Consider the following 25,678-nt stretch of genomic DNA (forward strand, 5'->3'; position numbering starts at 1 on the left):
AGTCAATACAGTCAACAAGATGGGGCATTCGATAATCAATGAAATAGGATTTGGCTTGTCGACCCAACCAGAAGTCTAAAAAATCAGAACTGAAGCCAAGCGTAAGTGTTAACATGACATATTAAATGATGCAAAATTATACAATGGTAGCCAATGTCAGCAAACTATACACAGTACTACAGACCACAGCCCCCAATAATTTATCCAAGTGACTTTGTGAAGCCTTTTGTAACAGTGCTACTCTATTGCATGCATTGAAAAGCCCTCTTGAATAATTCAGTTTTGCATAGTTTGCAGAAAGTCAGGTGAGTGGGAGCCTTCCTGACCTCTTTGGGCAGGCCATTCCACAAGGTGGGGACCAAAACGGAAGGCCCTGTTTGGATGCGCAAAGCTGTCATGGCAGAGCATAGGGGGAGAGATGGTCTTGCAAATGAGAGAGACCAAGACCAAGACCATGAAGGGCTTTGTATGTGATAGCCAATACTTTAAATTGAGCCCAGTAACTGATGGGCAGCCAGTGGAGTGACTGTAGAATGGGAGTAATAAGCATGCTCCATCTAGTGGCAGGAAGGGTTTCGTTAGCGTTTGGCTCTTGTGGCACTTTCTTACATGCCCAGGGTAATGCTGATCCCCATTTTGGTGGCAGGAAGCAATTTTCCTCCAGGCCAGATTGGCCAAGGATCCTGGAGGGGTTTCCCCCCCCCATCTTCTTTCATGGAGTAGGGGTCACTGGGATTGTGGGGGGAGGTAGTTGTAAATTTCCTGCATTGTGCAGAGAGTTATATTAGATGACCCTGGTGGTCCCTTCCAACTCTATGATTCTAGTTCCTGGTAGTAGCCAAGCTGCGGCATTCTGCACCAGCTGGAGTTTCCGAACTGATTTCGAGGGGAGACTAATGGACAGAGCATTACAGTAGTCTAGTCGCAATGTCACAACGGCATGGATCCAGGGGGCCAGGTCAGCCATATCAAGGTAAGGGGCAATTTTTAAGCTAGGTTGAGTTGGAAGAAAGCCTTTTTTTTTCTTGCAACTGTATTAACTTGCTTCTCCAGCAATACTGTTGGGTACAGTATAACCCCGAGGCTCTTAACTCAGTCTGCCAGAATCAGCTGAACACCATAGAAAGTGGGAGGCACAGTGCAGTGGCTAGCACTGCTTTCTGATAAGGGGGTACTTGGGTACAGTTGCCCTCCACAGTGAACAATCTCTGCCCCGTCCACAGAGTTAACTTACTGACCAGATGTCAGTTACAGTATTGTGAGTCTTTACACCCCTAAGCCACTGAAATTCACACTGATGTGGATGAAATCCACACAGTAAATAGTTAATTTCAAACACTCTCCAGCAGAAGATCGTTCAGCAGAAGTTACCACATTTCTTGCTATAAATCTCTCAGAAAGGTAACATGGGAAAGCTCTTTATTGGGAAAGTAAGACGGAGATGTCATGTAGATCACTGAACAGAAAAGGTTTTCACTGGCAGTTTGGACCAGAGTCAAGAGGATGGCAACATTTAGGTGTCTTTAAAGTGAAAGAAAAACATGCCTCAGACTAATGTGAAATACACATACCGTATGCCTAGACACTCTTGTTAAGGGCTGTGCTAATGTTTTGCCTAGAGCCATATTTTTTTTTACCTTCTCTCTTTTCCTTAGAGACTAAGAGATTGTGAAACGGGAGGGGGGATTCATTTGCATGACTTTGCAAATATGTCCTTTGCTCACCATGTGAATTTTATGTGCAGCCTTTAAACTTGACCAAGTTGTTGCCAAAATTCCAATGTGGTGGTCTTATGAAGAATTGGGACATTCTTGTTAGTCATTTAAAATAAAGAAATGTTGAGCATGTAAAAATTCTTGAATGAATCTGAAATAATATCACTATATTCTCATCCTATGTGAGAAAAGCAAGAGCTGCTTGGTTTAGCCGCCTTCCACGTCTGTTGCTTGGTATAAGAACGCAAGGCAGGCAGGACTCCATTCCTCCTGCTTCCCCAACCCTTGGCTGGTGGTGGTGGTGGTTGAGAAGGAGGAGAAGAAGAAGAAGGAGAAGAAGAAGAAGAAGAAGAAGAGTTGGTTTTTATATGCCGACTTTCTCTACCACTTAAGGGAGACTCAAACCGGCTTACAATCACCTTCCCTTCCCCTCCCCACATCAGACACCCTGTGAGGTAGGTGAAGCTGAGAGAATGTGACTTGCTCAAGGTTGTCACGGTCTCTGACATAATTATGGTATTTTGTGTACATGTGCAGAATTAATTCCATGTAGAGCTTGAACACAACATACAAACTGAACCACAAACTGCAGAGGTTTGTGTAATGAAAAGCCTGGCAACAGCTTGCAAAATGCAAATGTCCTTAGAACAGGCTGACTGAATTCTCTCAAGGTCTGAATTCTTTCAAGAGCTAACTAACTTACCCTGGTCTTGTCCTTGAAGGGAGAAGAACAGTCATTCTTCACTATCTGCCAGCAAGGTGTATCTGAAATTATCCTTCATGATTCAGCTGCTCATATCCCAAGAGCAAAAAAATCCTGCTGTCCTCAAACCTTGAGAAGGTCTACTCAAAGACCTCAAGGCTATAAGTGCAGTAAGCTTCTTGCTTTCTATAACCTTGCTGAAGGCTATGTTTCCTACTGACCAGATGGTTACATGTTACAATGTGAGCAATAATTGTGTTTTATGGTTTATATAGTTATATATTGTATTGTAGATTTCTAAATAGTCTCATTTAATGCGTATTGTACTGAAGATGAGAATGGTATGAAAATTGAGTATATGGAGTGATCATGGAGCTCAGAAATGATTGTTTATACTTTAAGCAAAATAGACTGAAAGGAAAGGAAGCCCATATTTGGTCATGGGGAGAAGCTAATAACCTGAACAGCTGCAACTGTACATTATTGCACTGCTCATGTTATCTGAAAGTGAGGAAGAAGATATTCCTCCTGATGGTAAAATCAACACTCTTAATGAGTCTGAAATAGTATAAATTCAGCCACAGTAAGCCCAGAGAATCAGAACCTTCCAAAGGCTCTCAAGAAAGGGCTGACTGGTATGTATGGCTTAAATACATTACTCTAGACTTTATGAATTAGATACTTTGAACTGAATCAGAATAATCTGACTGTTATATTTTAGAAGTTGGATTTTGAAACTGAATAGTATGTAAGACTTGCTTTCTTTTACTTCATACATTGTAAATACATACATTGTACTTTGACAAGAGTTTTTATAGAAGTGTTAAAGACTTGATAATCTGCATTTACACATATTTTACTAGAAGTATATCAATAAAAAGACTTGCTTTTTAAAAGTAGGTAAAGTTGTTGAGTCCTGCTTACTCGATGACTGGCTGAATAAGATAACTTCACTTCTCAGTAAATGATACATTCTAAGAGCCTGTCATCTGAACAGCATGACCTGCTTCAAGGTCACCCAGCTGGCTTCATGTGTAGGAGAGGGGAAACATCCCGTTCACCAGATTAGCCTCAGCAGCTCATGTGGAGGAGTAGGGAATCAAACCCATTTCTCCTGATCAGACTCCACCGCTCCAAAACACCGCTCTTAACCACTACACCACCCAGCCACAGGGGCAGGAGCTCCACAGACCAACCAGCTCCTTCTCCCAGTGGTGTCATTAACTAATCACTGTAGCTCTTCTATCCCTGGCTAGGGTTGCCAGCACCAGGTTGGGAAATACCTGGAGATTTGGGAGGTGGAGCCTGCGGAGGGCCAGGTTTGGAAAGGGAAGGAACTTCAATGGGGTATAATGCCATTGAGTCCACTTTCCAAAGTAGCCATTTTCTCCAGGTGAACTGATCTGTTGCCTGGAAATCAGTTGTAATAGCGGGAGATCTCCGGCTACTACCTGACAACTCTAATCCCTGACCAAGTCAAACCATTGGGTGGATGCATGGGAGGGCTTGCACTCACTGGGATTTCAGCACACTCAATAAAGTGTTGCATGGACTCCTATATTTTTTGAAAATCTCAGTTACACGGCTCAGCATAAGACACCATGGACTCAGAATATTTCTTCTTTGATCCAACCGTCCACAGTGTTCCCTAAAAGAATATCTGGTAATCCTATTTGCCACTTGTTCTTTCCTTTCCTTTTATCCCTTAGAAGCTCCTTGATCAATTGATCTTGAGCAGCATATATCTAATGTTGGAGGGATATAAGGACTGAAACAAATCTTGCCACTGACAATGTAGCCTTGGGGTCCCTGTCGCTTAGTAAAAAAGGCATTATGTCAGTCACAGAGGCATTGGATTTGTATATTAAAAGGGGGGAAATATAGTGCGATCGAAGTTCCTCGTAAAAGTGGCATTCCAAAAGGGCATGGGCTAATGAGTCAATAGAGCCAGAAGAGCAAGGGCAGATCCTGCCTGAGTATGGTATATTCAGAATTCTGCCCTGCATTACCATAGAAGGGTTAGCATTCAATCTAGCCAAGCAAAAAGCTCTACAGAGACGAGGAGTTGTCAGATAATATGTATAGGCAGGCAGACCACGTGGAGGGGGTATTCCAAAGAACTGGGATGAACAGACGCGACAAGCACGAAAAGTAGTGCTGTTATAATCAAGCTCTTTAATGCGCTTTTTAATTTTGGCAAAACCTTCAGTTTTCCCAAGATCTGATAACATATCCTGCGAGAAGCCCAACAACGACAGTTTCTCATCTAAGATTTTTTGCCATGAGGATTTGAAAGGGTCATGCTTCAGAGAAGCTAGGAACCCCTCAGTGCTAAAGCACAGTTTAAGGTGTAGTTTAAAGGCAGCCAACTACGCCCTAGCTTCAAGTGACATTTGGCCAAACTCGGAACGAAGAGTAACGCCAGCAACACATCGAGGGGAATTTAGGAGTTTTCGTAAGAACTAAAGCAGTGGACGATCTATAGATTCATTGATGACTGTAATCCAGATGGCAACACCAAAGAGGATAATTGGGGTAATTTTCAGGTTAAAAACCTGAATAGCCCCTGGAATATATTTGCCACCTTTGGTGTGAATGCCACTTGTTCTGATGGTGGAGCTAATGCAGTAAAGGCAAAACATCACTTCACAGAGGTCCCTGGCAACCTCTAGGCCTCTCCCCTTGCTCATTTGTGTGATGTGTCCCTTTCTTTAGATTTGGGTTCACCCAGTCAGTTTTACTTTCTTTTGAGGCAGTCATTGTGGAGGTTTATGCCACTTGGTTCCTGCATTGGGAAAACACCACTTGGAAGGGGGGAAATCTGACAGCCTTGAAGAATAGCTTCTCACTCTTCTGGGACTTCTCAGAAGTCATTTGCCATCCATTTTTGCCACTCAATGGAGGCTCATGAAAAATTGGTGCTCTCTCGCTCTCTCCAGCAAACAAAGGGATATATTGATTAAAAAGGAATTACCCCACTTTCATACTATACAGCATGTTGCCACATCAAAAAGAAAAGGAAAAGGAAAAGGCCATTGTTCATTCACACCTCTGCCTCTCACAAGACAGTAAAGCTGAGTGCAAGTCTCAATGGTGTGAAGAACACACCATTTTAAAAATGCTCATGAGTGACTTTTTCCACTGCTTCTAAGTACCACTTCTCTCCAAAGATGTTCTGAGGGCAGGTTATGAGTTTCCCATTCTCATCATTCATTTAACTGGCTGACTAGAGTGTGGGAGCAATTTGTTGGAGAGCAGAATTGAGTTTTGCTTTCTTGCATCTGCTGCTGCTCTGTGCAAAAGAAACCAAGGCCATTTCTTACCAATATATCCCTGAAATCCAGCCCCACAGCCGGCCTTTCTTACTAGGTGGGGCTCACCACATTTCTGGGTGGGGCTTCAAAGGAATAAACAGAAATTCTGTTTCTAATATCCAACCAGAACTTTTATAATCCTGCTTTTATAATTCTAAAGGATCTATGTACATTTTAGTATCTAAGAACCGACAGCATCAGAACACTGATTCAGAAATGTCTACCTACTTATAAAGGATACTTTTCTTAAATAAATGATAGCTCTTTTAAAATTTATTATTTACTGTATTTATACTCCACCTTTCTTGCTAAGACTCGAAGAGGATTACACAGTATAAGTCTACAACAGTCCATACAAAGAGACATCTAATATGCACAGTGTAGATCAATACAATCAACATGAGGAGACATTGAATGAACAATGTGCTAGGACAGGGGTGGAGAACCTTTTTTCCGCCAAGGGCTATTTGGATATTTATAACATCATTCGCGGGCCATACAAAATGATCAACTTAAAAATTAGCTGACCAAGCCCCAAGGAGGCAGCTGCCTCAGATGACACCCCCCACAGGCAAGCAGGCAGGCATCCAACTGGTGGCACACTACCCCATCTGGTGGCACAGGATGGCCTGTTGCACCAGCTGGGCGTAGCCATCCAGCCACACGCCAGAGTTGCTCCTGCTGTGCATGGTCGGGGCCAGATTCTGCAGCTGGCTCGTGCTACTTCCGCCTGCAGGAATGAAAACACTGGCTAAGAACTCACCCCTGCGCATTCTGGCCCTGCCTCCTTTAACCCTTCCATTGTCGCCACACGTTTCTCCATGGCCTGGGTGGGAAAGGGTTAACACAGTTTCTTGTGCTGTCCTCTCAGCTCCATAGCTAATGACTCTTCTGCAAGGGGGAAAAAGGTTCCTTTTCTTGGCAAAACAAACTCACATCCGCCTTGAATAGAGGCTATTCCTGTCCACGGGAGGGGGCAGATCACCAGTCTTAAATCCTTCTGAGTTAGAGATCTGCCAGGACCCACGAAGGGCCAGACCAAATGATTTTGTGGGCCTTAAACAGCCCTCGGGCCTGACGTTCCCCACCCCTGTGCTAGGACTACGATTACTGAAATCTGAGTGAGCACAGCATATTAGGCATAATACAGAGCATGGATATAATGAAGAAAAATGGTATTGCATGAGTAGAACACAATGAAACAACAGCAGGGTGATATGTGCAGCAAACTGATAATGCTGTCCTATAGACAGTGGTGTAATCCATAGTTCCTTTTTCTTTACAAAGTGCATTCCTGAACTACTCTGTTATATTACCTTTACAGGAAAGCTCTCCTCCATTTTACATCTTACCATGGGTCAGAGGGTGGCAGGAGAATTGGATGGGACTTGGTGGGCCAAGGACCATGGGGGCAGTGGCCGGGGCACACATTTTCCTCGAAAAAACAGGTCCGTATCTTGGACATACTCTTGAACCCTGTTCTGCTCCTGGATTCCCAGGTATTGGCAATGGCCCAGAGGGCTTTTTCCTCCACCTTTGTTGATTCTGTTGGAATAGGCAATGTCTGGTGTACCAAGGAAAAGAGAATAAGACCCTGCAGGGGGCAGCAAGAAGGCAGGTAGACAGGATAGTGAGGTCAGCACCTTCTCTCCTGTTAAGTGCCATTCCTTGTCTGTTACCAGATTGCTACTCTTAGGGCAATATCCTCCTTCCTCTCAGAAGTTCCACACAGTCTCTCTCAACTAGTGACGTAGTTAGGATGCTATCTCTGTCTCTCCTCTTCACTATCAAGTGTATTAGTTCCTGAATACACCTTTACCTACACTTTAATCAGGTTATGCACCGTTGCTGTGTTAATTACTCCACCAACAGCTTCACCAGTAGCATTCTCTGCTAGAAAACCAGGATCTTTCCCTACAGATCTTGCCCTAGTGATCTCTAACATAGCCTACTGTAATGTGAATAGGACTTGGAAACTTACCGTAAGCCAACGCTAAATGGTGCAGTCAAACTTTTGTCTGGAGTCCCTTGGCAAGATTATAATACACAGATATTAAAGCAACTGCACAGGTGTTCTGTATGTTTCTGGACTAAGTTTCTGGACAAAAAAGTGCTAGTTGTAGCCTATAAAGCACTCAACTGTCTGGGTCCTCTCTCTGTAAGGGAGCCTCTAGTTCCATACCAACCCCCACATAATTTAATATCCATTGGAGAGTCCCTGCTGTAAGGTCCAGCTTGCATAGAGGCCAGATTGGGCTCCCCACATAGCAAGACCTTCTCTGGGAATGCTCCAGAGTTCTGGAAGGCCCTTCCTTGTGAAATCAATCCATTTGGCTGCTTTCTATAGGCATTCCAGAATGAAGTGAAAACCTTTATGTTTATATTAGCCTTTTAAAACAGAGATCTCCTTCGATCTCTGCTGCTCTTTTTTATCTGATGTTATGTTCACAATATGATGTAACCATAATTTATTTACTATTTCTAACAGAGCGGTTCCTCAGTGGAACAGGCTTCCTCAGGAGGTGGTAAGCTCTCCTTCCCTGGAGGTTTTTAAGAAGAGGTTAGATGGCCATCTGTCAGCAATGCTGATTCTGTGACCTTAGGCAGATGATGAGAGGGAGGGTATCTTGGCCATCTTCTGGTCACTAGGGGTGTGGAGAGGGGAGGTATTGTGAATTTCCTGCATTGTGCAGGGGGTTGGACTTGATGACCCTGGTGGTCCCTTCCAACTCTATGATTCTATGATTTACTTTTGTTGACTGGCACTTTGAAAATCTGAACATAGAAATCCAGTGAATAAATAAAATATATCCTCTGGCTCCTATCCCACAGAAAAAAAAATCTCTTAATTTCTGGAATACATGAAACAAATTTAACAACTGCCTTGACTAGAATGTAATCAGAAGTGGGTTCCTGGCACTTTCTGTTCTGTGTTAACAAAAGGCCAGTGTGGTGAGTGGTTAGAGAGTTGGTCTAAGCTCTGAGAGGCCCCGGCTCGAATATCTACCCTGCCATGGAAACTTGCCGGGTGAGCTCGGCCCAGTCACACACACTCATCCTAACCTACCACACAGGCTTGTTGTGAGGGTAAACTGGAAGTAGGGTTGCCAGGTCCCTCTGCACCACCGGCGGGAGGTTTATGAGGCGGAGTCTGAGGAGGGCGGGGTTTGGGGAGGGATTTCAATGCCATAGAATCCAATTGCCAAAGCAGCTATTTTCTCTAGGTGAACTGATCTCTAGCAGCTGGAGATCAGTTGTAATAGCAGGAGATCTCCAGTTACTACCTGGAGGTAGGCAACCCAAACTGGAGGACAGGAGAACAACAAAAGCTACTTTAGGTGCCCATTGGAGAGAAAGGTAGGGTATAAATGAGGTAAATATGTAAAAGAAAAGAAAACAGTACATCTGCAATCCTAAACACACTTACCAAGGAGTACGTCCTGCTGAAATCAATGGAATTTACTTCTAAGTATACAAGCTTGGAATCACACTGAAGAAGAAGAAGAGTTGGTTTTTATACCCCACTTTTCTCTACCGTAAAAAGTCTCAAAGCAGCTTATAATCGCCTTCCCTTCTCCTCCTCACAACAGACACCTTGTGAGGCAGCTGGGGCTGAGAGAGTTCTGAGAGAACTGTGACTGGTCCAAGGTCACCCAGCAGGCTTCATGCGGAGGAGTGGGGAATCAAACCTGATTCTCCAGATTAGAGTTTGCTGCTCATAACCACTATACAAAGATGTTCTTTGTACCACTTGCAAAAACACCCTAAGAAAGTAGAGGAAAAAATAAGATGGCAAAATTGCTACAGAGGGAGGTGATGAGAACCAGCTTGAAGAATAAGTTCTGCAGTCCAGCATATGGAGAGGATTCTCCAACAGATGAAAAGCCCCCCTCCACCCCACCAAAAGGAACAATGCCCCAACAGGAAGTTCCTGCAACAAGGCATGGCCAAAGAAAGATTTGGGATGGCACTGCAAGAGGGCAATGGGGTGCGAAGAAGCTGTATATTTAGCTGGTCAAGGCTACTTTCACAATTTCTTTCTCTAAGAGCCATTTTGGCCATGACTTATTAGAACTATATATTACTGTAACATTTATTACTATTGCTTTATGGTTATTACTAAACTGCTGCTATTTTTTATCCCAATGTTCATTGCTGTTGTTTTATGATAGGTCTAAGTGACAACTATTTTTTTCATGCAGCATTTTATTACTGTGATGGAGGCCTATTACTGCAATTTCCGAGCATATAAAGAATCCCTGATGAAGGGTAAGTGGAAGAACTAGGATCAGACACAAGGCATATTACATATATTATCACACTAATTCACATTTTCTTTCTTCCCCTCCCCCTTTTAAAATGCCATTAAGACTACATACTGCTAAGAAATTGTAGACTTTGTATATAAGATGTTCTTTCAGAGAAAGGCATTCCTTGATCTTTCGCTAGTTCAAATAATACCTAGAACATTGGCATTCTGGAGAAATACACAGGTGGATAAATCTGCCTACCATATCAGGCAATTCACTAGAAGGCTCCTACTTCCCCAGGCTGGCAATTTATTTATTTATTTAAATATTTGGTCCCACTTTTCTCCCACAATGGGGATTTAAAGCAGCTTACAAAGCTAAACCCAAACATAGAAATCATAGAGCTGGAAGAGATTATAATCGTCTTCCCTTCTCCTCCTCACAACAGACACCTTGTGAGGCAGCTGGGGCTGAGAGAGTTCTGAGAGAACTGTGACTGGCCCAAGGTCACCCAGCAGGCTTCATGCAGAGGAGTGGTCTAACCCCCTGCTTAACTCAGGAAATTCACAGCTACCCCCCACTCCCCCAGTGACTCCTATGCTCACAGGAAGGCAATAAACCCTCCAGGATTCCTGGGCCAATCAGGCTTGGAGGAAAATTCTTCCTGACCCCAAAGCAGTGATCAGTATTACCCTGGGCATATAAGAAAGAGCCATGAGAGCTAAGCACTGGCCCAACCCTTCCTGTTCTCCCTCTCACAATCTGCCTAAATTCACAGAATCAGCACTGCTGTCAGATGGCCATCTAGCCTCTGCTTTAAAACCTCTGAAGGAGAGCCCACCACCTCCTGAGGAAGCCTGTTCTACCGAAGAAAAGCTCCAACTTCAGGAACTTCTTAATGTTTAGCTGAAAACTCTTTTGATTTAATTTCAACCTGTTGGTTCTGGTATGGCCTTCTGGGGCAACAGAAAACAACTCCACCCCATCCTCTGCATGATAGTCCTTCAAATACTTGAAGATGGCTATCACATAATAATCTCCTATCTAGGCTAAACATACCCAGCTCCTTCAACTTTTCCTCATAGGACTTGGTCATCAGATCCCTCACCATCTTTGTTGCCTTCCTCTGCACACGTTCCAGCTTGTCAACATCCTTCTTAAACTGTGGTGCCCAAAACTGAAACCAGTACTCCAAGTGAGGTCTAACCAAAGCAGAGTAACACCATATTATCACTTCATGTGATTTGGACACTATACTTCTATTGATGCAGCCCATAATCTCATTTGCCTTTTTAGCTACCACATCATACTGCTGACTCTTGTTCAGTGTATAGTCCACTAAGACGTCTAGATCCTTTTTGCATGTGCTACTGCCAAGACAAGTCTCCCCCACCCTACAATTATGCATTTGATTTTTCCTACCTAAATGCAGAACGAGCCTTGGATACTCACTGTGAAGGCTCCTTCTGCTCTGGAATACGGAGGTCATCTGTAATCTGGGTGTTTCCGTTCCTCTTGCTTCTGGGAGGCAGGACTAAATTTTGACTTCCTGTCCCTAGGGAAACGCCCCCTCATTTCCAGTTTAAAACTTTCCGAGCCATAGGGTACAAAAAACACCTAAACTTTTTTTTTTTTTTTTTTTTTTTTTTAAGGACAGGAAGGTCTTAGGAGAAAAAACAACAGTAACTGCGAGAAATAACAAGTGTTAGTAACAGCATTCAACTAGGAGCCGTGGCTCCTTTGTGGATAGGGAAAAGATTTGCTAGATCCCCAAACGAACTAGCTAATCCTAGACTTAAGATGCAAAATTCCTGAGAGGTGGGCCAGATGACCTCCGTATTCCAGAGCAGAAGGAGCCTTCACAGTGAGTATCCAAGGCTCGTTCTCGCTCTGGAAGAGGAGGTCATCTGTAATCTGGGACTTACAAGAGCTGTCCCCGGCCCGGGTGGGTTATGAATTTTGCAGAACGCTCTGAAGGACCCTACGGCCAAAGGCCGCGTCTGCAGAAGCGAACAGATTCAATTTATAGTGGCGAACGAACGTGGAGACGGACGACCAAGTCGCCGCCTTGCAGATTTCCTCTAGGGAAGCCTGCCGGTGGAGGGCAGCCGTGGTGGCGGCACTCCTGACGGAATGGGCCGTGATGCCCTGCGGCACGGCCAACCTGCTGGAGCTATAGGCCTGAGTAATGCAGGATCTGATGGTGCGACTTATTGCCGCGCGAGACATGGGTTTGCCTTTGTTCGGGGCTGACAAATTGATAAACAGGGATTCAGATGTCCTGATGCCCTCAGTGCGCGAGATGTAAATTTTGAGCGCCCTCCTGAGGTCTAGAGTGTGCCACTCTCTCTCTTTGGGGTGCTGGGGGTTGGGGCAGAAGGAGGGCAGCACTAAGTCTTGTTCCCTATGGAATTTGGTGTTGACCTTTGGGAGAAAAGACGGATCTGGGCGAAGAACCACCTTATCCCTATGAAAGGCACATAATTCTGGTCTAACCGATAGGGCCCCAAGCTCTGAGACCCTTCGAGCTGAAGTAACGGCTGTCAGGAACAAGACCTTCATTCTTAGATGCCTTAGATCGGTAGATCGTAAAGGTTCGAAAGGTGCCTTGGTGAGAGCGGATAAAACAGTGTGGAGACTCCACGTGGGAAATCTATGGGCCACTGCTGGGGAGGAAAGACTGACCCCTCTAAGGAAGGCCTTAACATGTGGATGCTTAGTGATCTGGATGCCTGAAATCTTGGGAACCAAGGTGGCTATTGCGGCAAGTTGTCGGCGAAGTGTGGCTGGCTTGAGGCCCTTGAGGCGCCCGTCTTGGAGAAAGGACAACAGGTGAGAAACTCGAGGTTTTAGAGGGTTCACATGTTTGCGTCTACACCACCTAACAAAGGTCTTCCAGGTCGTGCCATAGATGCGACGTGTGGATGGCCGCCGAGACGTGACGATGGTATCTGCAATGTCTGGGTCGTAGCCTAAGGCTAAGAGCCGGTCCCTTTCAACAACCATGCGGTCAAGCGATACCACCCCGGGTCCGGGTGGCAGATTGGACCCTGTTTGAGTAGATCTTGTCGCATTGGGAGTCGCCATGGGTCGCAGACTGACATTTCCACGAGAGTTGGAAACCAGGGACGCCTCGGCCAAAAGGGGGCGATCAGTATGATGGATGCTTTCAGAAGCCTTACTCGTCTCAAAACTCTGGGGATGAGTGGAAGGGGAGGGAAGGCGTAGAGGAGGACCTTCGGCCACGGAGACAATAGAGCATCCGTCATTTCCGCTTGGGGATGTTGGTAACGGGTAAAGAATCTTGGGAGCAGGTGGTTGGTAGCTGAAGCGAAAAGGTCTACCTGCGGAAAACCCAGGCGCTGGGAGAGAAGAAGAAAGGTTTCTGGATGCAGAGACCACTCTGACTCGTCCAGACTCCGTCTGCTCAGCCAGTCCGCTTGAGTATTGACTATCCCCTGGATATGTTCCGCGGAAATGGAGGCGAGATGGATCTCCGCCCAGGAAAGAATGAGCTTGGCCTCTCTGTGTAGGTTCAATGACCGAGAGCCCCCCTGTTTGTTTATGTGCGCTTTCGCTGCCACATTGTCGGTCCTGATGAGAAGGTGTTGGTTCCTGACCTGGGCATGAAAATGCAGTAGGGCCATCCGGATGGCTCTGATTTCCAGGGCGTTGATGTTCATAAGCCGTTCCTTCGAGTTCCAGAGTCCCTGAGCCGGCTGGTTGAGAAGGGTGGCTCCCCAACCCGTGAGGGATGCATCGGTAAACAACTGGATCGGAGCAGGGGTGATATATTGAAGACCCTGAGAGAGGTTGCTGGGGCAGGCCCACCATCGAAGGCTCGACTTGACGGCTTTGGGAAGAACCAGACGTTTGTGAGACCTGGATGAAATCTCCCTTTGATACGGACGAAGAAACCACTGCAGCGTCCTGGCGTGGAGTCTGGCCCACCTTACGGCTGGAATGGTGGAAATCATAAGACCCTGTAGTTTTGCCAGGTTGATGATCTGAGATGACTTGGAGAGGAGAGTGAACTTGGCCATGGAGGAGATCTTGGTCACCTTGTCCTCTGGAAGCGTCAGAGTATTGGAGACTGTATCTATGTAGACTCCCAAGTGAAGCAGATGCCGGGAAGGAGAAAGATGGCTCTTTTTCTTGTTTATCAGAAAACCGTGGGCTTCCAAAAGCTCCATAACTATCATTGTGTGATTGAGACAAAGATCCCTTGATGACGCACAGATCAGAATGTCGTCTAAGTAGGGGTGCAGTCGTATCCCCCTCTGCCGTGCCCGGGCTATCAAGGTTACGAGGACCTTCGTGAAGACCCGAGGGGCGGATGACAAGCCGAAGGGGAGCGCCCGGAACTGGTAGTGCCTGTGTTGAAAACGGAAACGGAGGTATTTTCGATGGAGGGGATGTATCATGATATGCAGGTAGGCTTCCTTTAAGTCTATGGATGTGAGGAAGTCCTGCGGTTGTAGAGCCTCTGTGATCGAGCGGAGAGTCTCCATCCTGAAGCGCCTCTTGTGGACGTGTCTGTTGAGGAACTTGAGGTCGAGGATAGCCCTCCAATCTCCGTTTCTCTTTGGCACTGTGAAGAAATAGGAGTAAACTCCCAATGAGTTCTCCTGTGGATTCACTGGCTCGATGGCTTGAATGTCGAGCAGGTGACGGATGGCTTCTGCTGTTCTGAGCTGTTTTTCTTTGTTTGAAGGGCGTGTCAATGCTACCATGCGGTCTGGAGGTATGGTGACTAGTTCCAGCTGGTAGCCCTGATTGATGATGCTGAAGACCCAGGCATCTGGGTGGGAGGTTTTCCACTGATGACGGAATTGAGTCAGCCTGCCCCCCACAGGCTGGACGGGAGCGTCACTGTTTTGATGGACGAAAAGGTTTGTCGCTCCTTTCTCCCTGGAAGTTGGTGAAGCGGGGGGACTTGGAGAAACGGCCCCCTCTCCGAAAGGATCCCCTGGAGGAGCTCCACTGATTTCTTCTTTGCTCCGGTCTGTAACGAGATAGGGTATGGGAGGTGCGAAAGGAACCCTGGGAGGAAAAACCTTTTTGTTCCTTACGGAAGACCTTGGGTAAGGCCTTCTTCTTGTCCTTCGTTTCGACCAATATTTCTTCCAGCTTTTCCCCAAAAAGCTTCTTTCCTTGGAAGGGGAACCCCATTAAAACTGTTTTAGATCTGTGCTCCACCTGCCAAGGGCGGATCCATAGCGCCCTTCTAGCCGCTGCCGTAGTTGCCATGGACCTAGCTGCGAAGGCCATTGTGTCTAAAGAGGAGTCGGCTAGAAAGGACACGGCTTTCAAAATCCTAGAAACCCCCTCCAAAGCGTTTTGTCGTCCTCTGGGATAAGTTGACCTAGTTTCCTGGTCCAGACTATTGCCGCACGAGAGACCAGGGCTGAAGTAATGGATGCTTGGATGGCCCAAGCCGCTGCGTCGTGGGACTTCTTGCAAGCCAGATCGGCCTTGCGGTCTACAGGATCCCTAATAAGGCCCTGGCCCTCCTCTGTGACTAGGTCAGAGGTATGGAGAGCAGTGACTGCAGATTCCACTAGGGGGATCTTGAATATTTCAGCAGAGTTACTAGCTATGTTGTAAAGCTTCTTAACCACTGCTGGAGGTTGGCGAGAAGCCAGGGGCTTTTCCCACTCTGCATTAATAAGGGTTAAAAAATAATCAGGGACGGGGGCTACACGTGGAGTGGCATGGTGCATGTGGAAAAACTCTTTGGCTCCTAGCTGCTTCTCTTGGGGCTGGGAGTCAGGAGTTGCATTTAAGTCAAGGGCTGCTAATGTCTTGGATAGCAAAGATTGATAGTCATCAGGGCTAAATAACCTAAGTTGTTTCTCCTCAGTAGCGAGGTCCTCTCCTTCGGATGAGAACTCGCCTTCCTCCCTCTCATCGCCAGAGGAAGCTGGAGAAAAGGTGACTGTGGCAGAGGCTTGTTTGGCCGGGGGGGGCTTGAGGGCTGCCTTGGTAAGCCACTGGCTCCTTCCCTCCCTTTGGGGTGGTTGGGAACTGGGGCCCTCCCCCGGGTCACTGACAGAGAGTTCAGAGGGGTCCCGGACAGAGGAGGTTGGGGAAGAGAGCTGTACCGCTCTGATGCCTTCTACAAAGGCATCCTTAATTAGTGCCGAAAGCTCCGCTTTGAGGGACAGTAGTCCCGCCGCTTCTATGGCGGATAAGGAGGAGAGCGCGTTACCCTCCGAGGAGGGAGTCTGCGCCTTACCGGCTGGAGGGTTCTCTGTGGTTGCGGCTTGCGGCGCTGCTGGAGCCGTCGGGATCTCCGGCCCCTTCGCTACGGAGGAGAGCCTGAGCGGCGCGGCCGCAGCAAGAGAGCGGGAAACAGTAGGTGCGCGAGTTCTTTTAGCGCTTTTTGCCTGAGCCGCGTCGGCTCCTTTCCTCTTAAGGGAACTGTCTCCCCGCTTCTTCTTGCTCCTCCCCTTAGAGCCACCGGAGTGGCTGCCAGGGGGCTTTTGGTGGACTTGCGGGGCTGGGACAAGCAAGCCGGGGTCCAAATCCTCCAGTGCAATAAAGGGGTCAGGGGGAACGTCCGCCATTTTGATTTGGCGGGAAAAGACCTGACTAAAAGGGCCTAGTTGCACTGAATAGCAGGAGGACAGATAAAAAACAGTATAGAGTAGAAGGTAGAAATATTAGTCCTCTAAGAGGAAGAAGAAAGAAATTAGAAAAATTAGTCTTCTAAAGAGGAAATAGCAGAGAGCTGCTGACAGAGCCTGCTCTCCCGATGCGAGGCAGGAAAGAACTGGAAATGAGGGGGCGTTTCCCTAGGGACAGGAAGTCAAAATTTAGTCCTGCCTCCCAGAAGCAAGAGGAACGGAAACACCCAGATTACAGATGACCTCCTCTTCCAGAGCGAGAACTTGACATTTATCTCTGTTGAAATTCATTTTGTTAGCCTAGTTCTCCAGCCTGTCAAGGTCATCCTGAGTCTTGATTCTGTCTTCTACTGTATTTGCTACCCCTCCCAATTTAGAATCAACTGCAAATTTAATGAGCATCCTCTGTACTCTTTCATCCAAATCAGTTATAAAGATGTTGAACAACACAGGACCAAGGACAGATCCCTGAGGCACTCCACTTGTCATTCCTCTCCAAGAGGATGAAGAACCATTAACAAGCACTCTTTCGGTGCGATCCTTCAACCAGTTACAGATCCACCTAACAATTGTAAGATCCAAACCACATTTTACCAACTTGTCAACAAGAATATCACGTGGAACCTTATCAAAAGCCTTACTCAAATCAAGATAAACTTATGTCCACAGCAATCCCCTGATCCAACGAGGTGGACTCTCTCAAAAAAGGAGATTAGGTTAGTTTGACATAACTTTATTTTGAGGGACCTGTGCTGGCTCTTAGTAATCACAGCTGTCTTTTCTATGTGCTCTAGAACTGACTGATGATTTGTTCTAAAACCTTACCAGGACCCTAGTGCAAATTAAAAACAGGTACAAATTTAAAACAGGTGAGGAGCCCCAAAGATATCCTGAGCAGGTGCTGATTCCTCTGGCATGGCTCACAAAACTCCGAATGCTATGAGCCAAGACCCCTTTGGCTCCTGCCCTTTAGTTAAGACCAGGTTTACCTGCAAAAACCACCCAGATCTTATTTAGCTTGCTCAGATATTCCCAATTTCCTATCTTACTGATCTTTTGGGTAAACCAGGCTTCTCACTTGTAACCAGCAGGCTGCTTTGAATCAATTATGTGCTATGCCATTTTGCTGCCCACCACTGGATGAGGGCCCAGTGTAGGGATGCCAGCCTCCAGGTGGGACCTGGGGATCCCCCCAGAATTACAGCTCAACTCCAGACTACAGAGATCAGTGCTCCTGGAGAAAATAGATACTTTGCAGGGTGGACTCTATGGCATTATATCCACTGAGGTCCCTGTCCTCCCCAGGCTCCATCCCCAAATCTCCAGGAGTTTCCCAACCTGGATCTGGAAACCCCACCCCATCCCCATCTCCGGCTGTGGCCAGTGGGGATCTGGCAAACCTAGCCCAGTGCCGTTAAGAATGCCTGTCTATGCCTGCCCATGCGAGACTGTCATGTCAAGGAGGATTGTATCGGAACAACAGTTTTAGCTGTGTATAGCTAATAGCAGAGCCCTCACATGAAAATGAACTCAGGGTCATCCACTGAAGCTGAAGGGTGAGAGATTCAAAGCAGACAAAAGGAAGTATTTCTTCACACAACACATAGTTAAATTGTGGAACTCCCTGCCCCAGGATGTGGTGATGGCTGCTAGTTTGGAAGGCTTTAAGAGGGGAGTGGACATATTCATGGAGGATAGGGCTATCCATGGTTACTAGACAAAATGGATATTGGTCTTGATGCATACCTATTCTCTCCAGTATCAGTGGAGCACACCCATTATATTAGGTGCTGTGGAACACAGGCATGATGGTGCTGCTGCAGTCGTCTTGTTTGTGGGCTTCCTAGAGGCACCTGGTTGGCCACTGTGTGAACAGACTGCTGGACTTGATGGACCTTGGACTGATACAGCATAGCTTTTCTTATGCTCTTATGTTCTTGTAACTCTTGCAACCTTTACTTTTGGAATCAGCTAAGGGTCAGCATAGATTTGAAGAGACAGAAATAACTTCAGAGACAGTAACACTTGGAACTTTCCCCCCTCCAATGTATGGTCTCCAGATAGCCTTCCGCCATTCCTGTATTGTCAAAGCCTTCATGTGCTGCTCTTTGCTTATTGCTAGACAGACCTGCCAACTCAACTGCTTTGAACAGAAGCCTAGTGATAATAAAGCTAAGCTACAGCACAAAGCCTTTGAGTCTTATCTACCACCTCATCTCTTTCATATAACCTTATCTCTTGTTACACTTAAGTAAGTGTCAACTGGTAAATGCTGAGATGCTTTTCAGTAACATCACCGCAATAGCTTCCGATTCAATGGAGATAACAAGACCTTGAATGATCTGGGGATGGAGATGGGGTGGGGGGAGAAATTGACCTATATCATTTTTTAACACCTGCAGTTTCTTCTAACAACCTGCAAGGAATTTTAGAGAAAGACACTAAAGCACTATTTAGATTTCCAAATTACTGTAAGGTACAATGGCAAAATGGAAGCATATAATCAGAACACAACGGGGGAAAGAAGACTGGCAGCAGACTTCTAAGAAACAAAGGCCTACATATTAAAAGAGAAGTATGAGATATAGGTTTAAAACAGCAATAATGAGGAACATGCTTGATTCTCTTCTTGCCAACCCCAGCTGCTAACCTTGTGTTGTTGTTTTTGGAGGGGGGGAATGGTTCAGGAATTTCTTATTTTCTCCATAAAGCAAAACTTGTGAATGAATAAAAATCCACCATTTTATCAGTATATAGTTGACATTTTGTTATACTTACTGAAGATAAAACACAAATATAAATAAACAAACCCCCTCTGATGTTTTGACAAACGTAGCCCTTTCATGCATGGCTCTTTCCGTGTGGCCATACCCCCCCCCCCCGACTACTTCAGAGTTTTGTTTTGATTATGCATGCATTTTTTGACCTTCAAAGGTTGCCTCGCTTTCCACGCATGTTTCAGTGTTTTCTCCTCTTTTTCTGGATGCTGGCTAAATCAAAACAAAGCCCCCTAGTAGTTGGGGGGGTGACTACAAGGGAAACAGCCATGCATAAAAGGCCTTAAATATCATATCCCACATATGGGTCTATGAAGGCACTGAAATGTGTTTCACTATGGCAATGCTCCACATGACATGCGTAATATTTAAAAGCGTATCACTCAATGTGTTGGCCCAACTGAATAGTGCTTCCACACCAACGGCTGCACTTTCCAGAGGATATTAAATGCTGTCATAGATGCAGACACATGGGGACTGACACATGATATAAGAAGCTCAAAACGTCACACCTGCAGTGCTTTTTTTGTAAACTCCATATATGTGGGGTGTAATATTTAAACCATCCCTTAGAACATGCTACAGAAAATCAAGGAATTGTAAGGAAGATTTACCAAAGTGAGAGGAAACAGGAAACAGATGTAGTCAGAAAAAATTATGGAAGGAACCTGATCTTAAATCTTTATAAAATGAACCAGCGGTCTTGCACTACTCTGATCTGCAAGGGAGTCATTACAAGATTATTTATAGATAGTAGTTGACATTGTTAACCCTAAAGAAAATGTGTCCTGATTTAAGTAATCATTGCTGGAAATGTGAAACACAAAGGGCAGACTGATTCCATAGTTGGTGGCCATGTAAGAAAGACAGTCTGTTTATTTGAAATCTGTTTATTGACTGTAATGTGAGATTTGTTGTGTAACCCTTTGGTAGCTTTCCTTGCATATTTTAAATAATTGGTCAGAAACTCTGCATGGAATGGGTAGAGAAGTTATTAACTGCTGCAAAGATGGATTGAACACTACAATGGAAATTCTCTGATGTCCCAACAATGTATAGATAGCTGTTAAGCGGCCGGCATGTTGCTGAACAAATCAAGTCGACAAATTTGCTATGATTAAGTTGACAAATTTGCTAAGGTATGTAGGGCAAAGATTCCAGTACCCTGAGGGCATTTTCAGATCTTAGCACTACTTAAGCTAGCTCAAATCCAGTTCCAGCCATATGATACCCTGCCACATACAGTGAATAGATATAGCTTTGCTACAGTGGGGACAGTAACACTCCTGTTCTCTACTGATGTGAACTCAGCCCATTTCCCTGACCCTGTCCCCTGGCCACAGCCATGCCTCCGACACCACACATGCTTTTCCAGTTGTTGTTTTTTAAATCAGCACATGAATATCATTATAACAATCTCTGAATTCGCTTTTTTAAAGTAAGTCTCTAGCCCCTTTCATTATGGAAACATGCCTTTCCATTACATCTCCACAACAACAAGGGTTAGAGACTTTAAAAACATGAAAACTGGGATTTCAGAGAGCCTGTAATTATCATTATATAATTATATGATATTCAATTACTGATTTAAAACAATACCCCCCCCCCAAAAAAAAACACCACACAAGTGGCTGTGGGAAGAAATGGCCACCGTGGAGACAGGGGCAAAGAAAATGGCTGCTGCGTAGGTAGGACCAAGTCCCACCAACACAGCAGCAACCCAGGCTTTGCTATGATCTTTCCCAAAACTTCACAGCCCAGAAAGGTGCATAAACACACCATGATGCTGTGGGGAGGCAGAAAAAGAACCTGCTTCCTCACAGCATTGAACTCACGGCCAATAAGCTGTGGAGAAATGGCCAAAGAGGTTCATACCCCTCAAAGAAATAAATTATATTAATATAAAAGGCATATTTCACAAACAAGGTATAGTGCTGCTTTGGCAGAAGAGGCAGCTCTGATTGTGTTTGGCCTTCTTTAAGATACGAAGCTTGTCTTTGAAGGACCTCTTCCTATTTACCTCTTGCTTGCCCTGCTACATTTGCTATACACTGGCAGAGCAACCCTGAGGCGTGTCTGCGCCACTGCGGCCCGCTGCAGCGTAACTATGGTGCTGCCAGTCCAGTACCTATAAGGAATGGCTATGTGGTGGCCGGCAGGAAAACAGTGTCATTTTTTTGGTTTTTATTGGCTGCAACTGTGTTAGTGTCCCCAACGACTGAACTGCTGTGTTCCCTGGAGGTGTTGTGCAGAGCCGTAATGCACAGGGTAGCCAAAACCAATCAGGGGTCTCCAGGCATGGCGGTTTAAACAAGTTTGGCCTCAATGTCTGCAATTCCTTCCTCATGTTAAAATGAGGGCAGGAAGAAAGAGACCCTGACACTCACCTGCACAGCTCTGAGGAGTTTTGCTGCAAACAGGGGCCAATTTTGGCAAAATTAATGTTGCTTTTGTTTGTCAGCTAGAATCTGTGAATGAGGAACAAGTAATGAGATGCAACTGTGACTTTTCTACAGTGTTCCTGTTTGTTCCTCTTCGCTCCTTTGAAGGTTTACCAGGATAAAAATTGTACAAAATCCCCAGATATCCCCCATAAAAATAATGCTATATTCCTAGAACAGAGGAGGATTTTAACCTGTGTTTTATAAAGTTTGAGATTACATTCTTTTCAGAAATAGTTTTAAAATTCAAGTATGTATCAAAACAGGCTACTGAATTTTGTAGGCTAATAACTTTATTGAATCTATTTGCAGGGCAACCATAGTAGCCATGGACACACTAGCAAGAGCGGGGGAAAGAATATTCCCCAACTACAAAATATAGCACATCCTAATCTGGAAAAAATGCACATTCCTACAACAGAACAGGAGATCTGAGGCAAGATGTGTGTACAAATGTGTTACAACAATTACTTATTTGTTGGTTTAAAAAATGATCTTTTGTAAAGGTGTCATGACTCATCCACAAGACAACAAAAGCGGAAATCAGGAAGGGACTTCAGAGTAGTACTTAATGGCACTGGAAATGTTTCAACAGAAGAGACAGGGACAAATGCGCTAATTAGGGTATTTAACCCACTATATTTTGATATTACAACATTGCATGGTCAAAAGTTAACATGCTTCCCAGTCTTAGAAATATCACATCTAGTGTTGACAAGCTGCAACTCCAAGGAAGAGAGATGTTACATTTTGGGATGGCAAAAATGACCACCGATAACTGATAACGTTCAGCTTTAACACTGGAGCAGGAAATTGTTAGAAACAGGAAATGAGCTCATATAATTACATCACCACATTTCTAGGGACTTGTTAACAGCTACTTCTTATGGGAGGTGCTGCTTTAGCCTAGAAAAAAAGCTCACAGAGACAAAAAAGGCTTTTCTTATGAAAGCATCCAGAAAACAGCATTTCTCTTTCTGTGTTATCACAACACAGATGTTTCAATGACTGGCAAAGGTACTCCAACACAAGACAATTGTTGCAGATGTCAGGGGTATGACACGGTACCTGTAATGCCTGGTGTCTCGAATGGGCCGGTCACTGCTCAGTTTGTCGCTTTCCAACTGGTTGAATGCATGCTGCCGGTAAGGGTCTTCTCCAGCCTTCAGCAGCTTGGAAGACATATAGACTTTCTCATCAAAACCCCGCAGGCCATTTTTTTCTGCTTGTGGAGGCCTAGATACCTGAAAAAAGACAAAAGTCAGTCCTATGGGGAAGAGGCCTTTGCAAGACATATATGCACACGTAACCACTTTCTATAGAACAGCCACAGTGATAAAATGATGACTGCAAAGTTTTACTGGAAGAGGGTAATGTCTGGGGAAACAGCTTTACAGCCTAGTGGTTATAAGAAGCCTAGTAACTTGTTCTTGCCATAGAAAAAAATATTTCAGCAATTGGCTGGAGTCCGATCCTAAACATGCAGATTCATATAAATTTCTTTTATTTAAGTGGGGTTTATTTTCAAATATGTATACTTAACATATATCCCTTTCATATGGGCTCTGGCTTCTGAAGGCAAATGGATTTTTAAAAAAGGTTTCACACACCTTCGATTTAGGGCATGTAGAAGCATTTAAAGTTGTGTTTATGGAGAAAAAACATTCTAAAAGGATGTTAGCTAAAACAAGAAGGCCAGTCAATAACCTATTAATGTGTTCCTATCATCATGAGGCGGCTTTCTTCCTACTGCTTTTTGGGAAGGAAGTGACTATCAGTAAGTCACCAGGTCATTAAAGTTTCAAACAATCCCACTATCTGAAGAAGTGTCCCCCCTGACTCATAAAAGCTCATACTAAAACGAATCTTTACGGTGTCACTGGGCATTTTATTTTGTTACTACAAACTAACAAAGGTACTCCTTTGAAATTACGATGATAATTACATAATAATAATGATTTATTTCTCTGAATTCATCTTCTACCCACTAGATAAAGATATCAGGTATTTTCCTTCAGATATGTTTTGACCCAGGCATAGTTCATACTAGAGTTGCCAGCCATAGCTAGCAAGCAGCCTGGTGGGAGCATTTGAGGGGTGGGACAGTTTCTCTGCCAAGATGCTCATCTACACTGACCCAGGAATGGCTTTTTCACAATCTACCATCTCATGCATTACTTATGCAGTAAGCACTTCACCAATGCTTTGCTTGAATGATTTAGATCTCTTTAGGCGCAAGGACCACTTTCTCCTTATCCTAGGCTGAAATTTGTGTGGTTAATATAAACAAAAGCACAAAGGCTGTTTCCCCATGGGTTATTTGCCCCTGGTTACATGCTATTGGGAAACAAGTTCTCCTCCCTCCTTGGTTTCCCACAGCATTGTGGTGCGTTCATGCACCTCCTGGGGTTTCTCTGGCTTTTTTCTGATGTTTCTCATACCTGATTTGCTTTGAAGTTTTAGGGGAAATCACAGCAAAGCTCAGATGGTTGGCATTAGGGTTGCCAGGTCCCTCTTCACCACCGGTGGGAGGTTTTTGGGGTGGAGCCTGAGGAGGGTGGGGTTTGGGACTTCGATGCCATAGAGGTTAGCAACCCTAGCTGCCATGTTGGTGGGAAAGTTCAGGTTTTCCCAGTCCCATCCATACACAAGCCATATTTCCTGTCCCTGGCCCCACAGCAGAGAAGGGGTTTACCTATCCTCTGTTTGCTGAGCTCGGTCCATTTAACCAAAGGATGATAATCCATAAATCCAAAAGGCAGCACTTATACCCAGGGGGAAAATCCATCTGATATAAATTAGTTCACCTGGAGAAAATGGCCATGTTGGCAACTGGACTCTATGGCATTAAAGCCCCTGCCCAAACCCCACCCTCCTCAGGCTCTGCCCCAAAAACAGCCCACTGGTGGTGAAGAGGGACCCGGCAACCCTAGTTGGGGTTGGTTCTTGTGGGTTATCCGGGCTGTGTAACCGTGGTCTTGGTATTTTCTTTCCTGACGTTTCGCCAGCAGCTGTGGCAGGCATCTTCAGAGGAGTAACACTGAAGGACAGTGTCGGAAAACCCACAAGAACCAATGAACTCTGACCGTGAAAGCCTTCGACAACATCTAGTTGGGGTTGATTGTACAGCTCTAGGAAGGGGGTCCTTGGTAACAGCACCCACAGCACCAATGGGGAAACTACACAGCTACTGTCCCCCAAGTAGAAAACCACTATAATGTTAAGTGCTGCACAGAAAGTGTGATTGATACCATATTAATGAAAGCTTTTCCAGGAAGCACTAAAAGAAAGCACAGAGTGTGCAAATGAAAAAGAAAGTATTTGTTAAAATGGTAGAAAAATCCATTTTTGAACCTTCTGTTAACTGCTCACTCACCCACACAGAAGAGAGAAGGAGGAAACAAGTGTATGAAGTGTATGAAATACTCCCCAGTGAACTGCTATGAGGGCTCATCCTCTTTTGATTCAACAGATTACAGAGAATGCACATCTTTTCTTCCAGCACCATGCATCCTAAAGTCTTTCCCCCCCTACTTCAATGCATTTAAAAATAGCTTATTTTCCAAATGGGTGTTCTAGAATTGACAGTTCAGCAGAGGATAATGGAAACATTTAAAAACTGTTCATGTGGACGTGGGAGGACAAGAAATGTGAACAGCTTACAGTCTTTACTCCTTCTAATATGCTGAAGGATTTTGGATTTTTTTTCTCTCTGTGAGGGGGTATAATTTATGCTTCAATTTCTCCTTAAACAATACAACCTGGTTCAGAGGAAGGGGAGTCTATTAGGCTTCAGAGGCCAGAGAGTTATGGGCTAAAGTCTAAAGTTATGGGCTATGACTGCCTTAT

At 45.1% G+C, this 25,678-nt stretch overlaps 2 protein-coding genes across 2 annotated transcripts in view; both read right to left on the reverse strand.

The window, feature by feature from the left end:
• The window catches only part of SLC39A9 (solute carrier family 39 member 9), a 223,257-nt gene that overhangs the window by 101,489 nt on the left and 96,090 nt on the right, over positions 1-25,678 (reverse strand). The window lies entirely within an intron of this gene.
• GALNT16 (polypeptide N-acetylgalactosaminyltransferase 16) overlaps positions 1-25,678 on the reverse strand; it is a 170,911-nt gene that overhangs the window by 44,973 nt on the left and 100,260 nt on the right. The window contains exon 2 of the mRNA XM_056851413.1: positions 22,898-23,073. Coding sequence (XP_056707391.1) covers positions 22,898-23,073 — 176 coding nt within the window. The remainder of the gene's footprint in view (positions 1-22,897; positions 23,074-25,678) is intronic.

The sequence above is a fragment of the Euleptes europaea genome, chromosome 6 (assembly GCF_029931775.1).
Source record: "Euleptes europaea isolate rEulEur1 chromosome 6, rEulEur1.hap1, whole genome shotgun sequence".
Classification (NCBI taxonomy): domain Eukaryota; kingdom Metazoa; phylum Chordata; class Lepidosauria; order Squamata; family Sphaerodactylidae; genus Euleptes; species Euleptes europaea.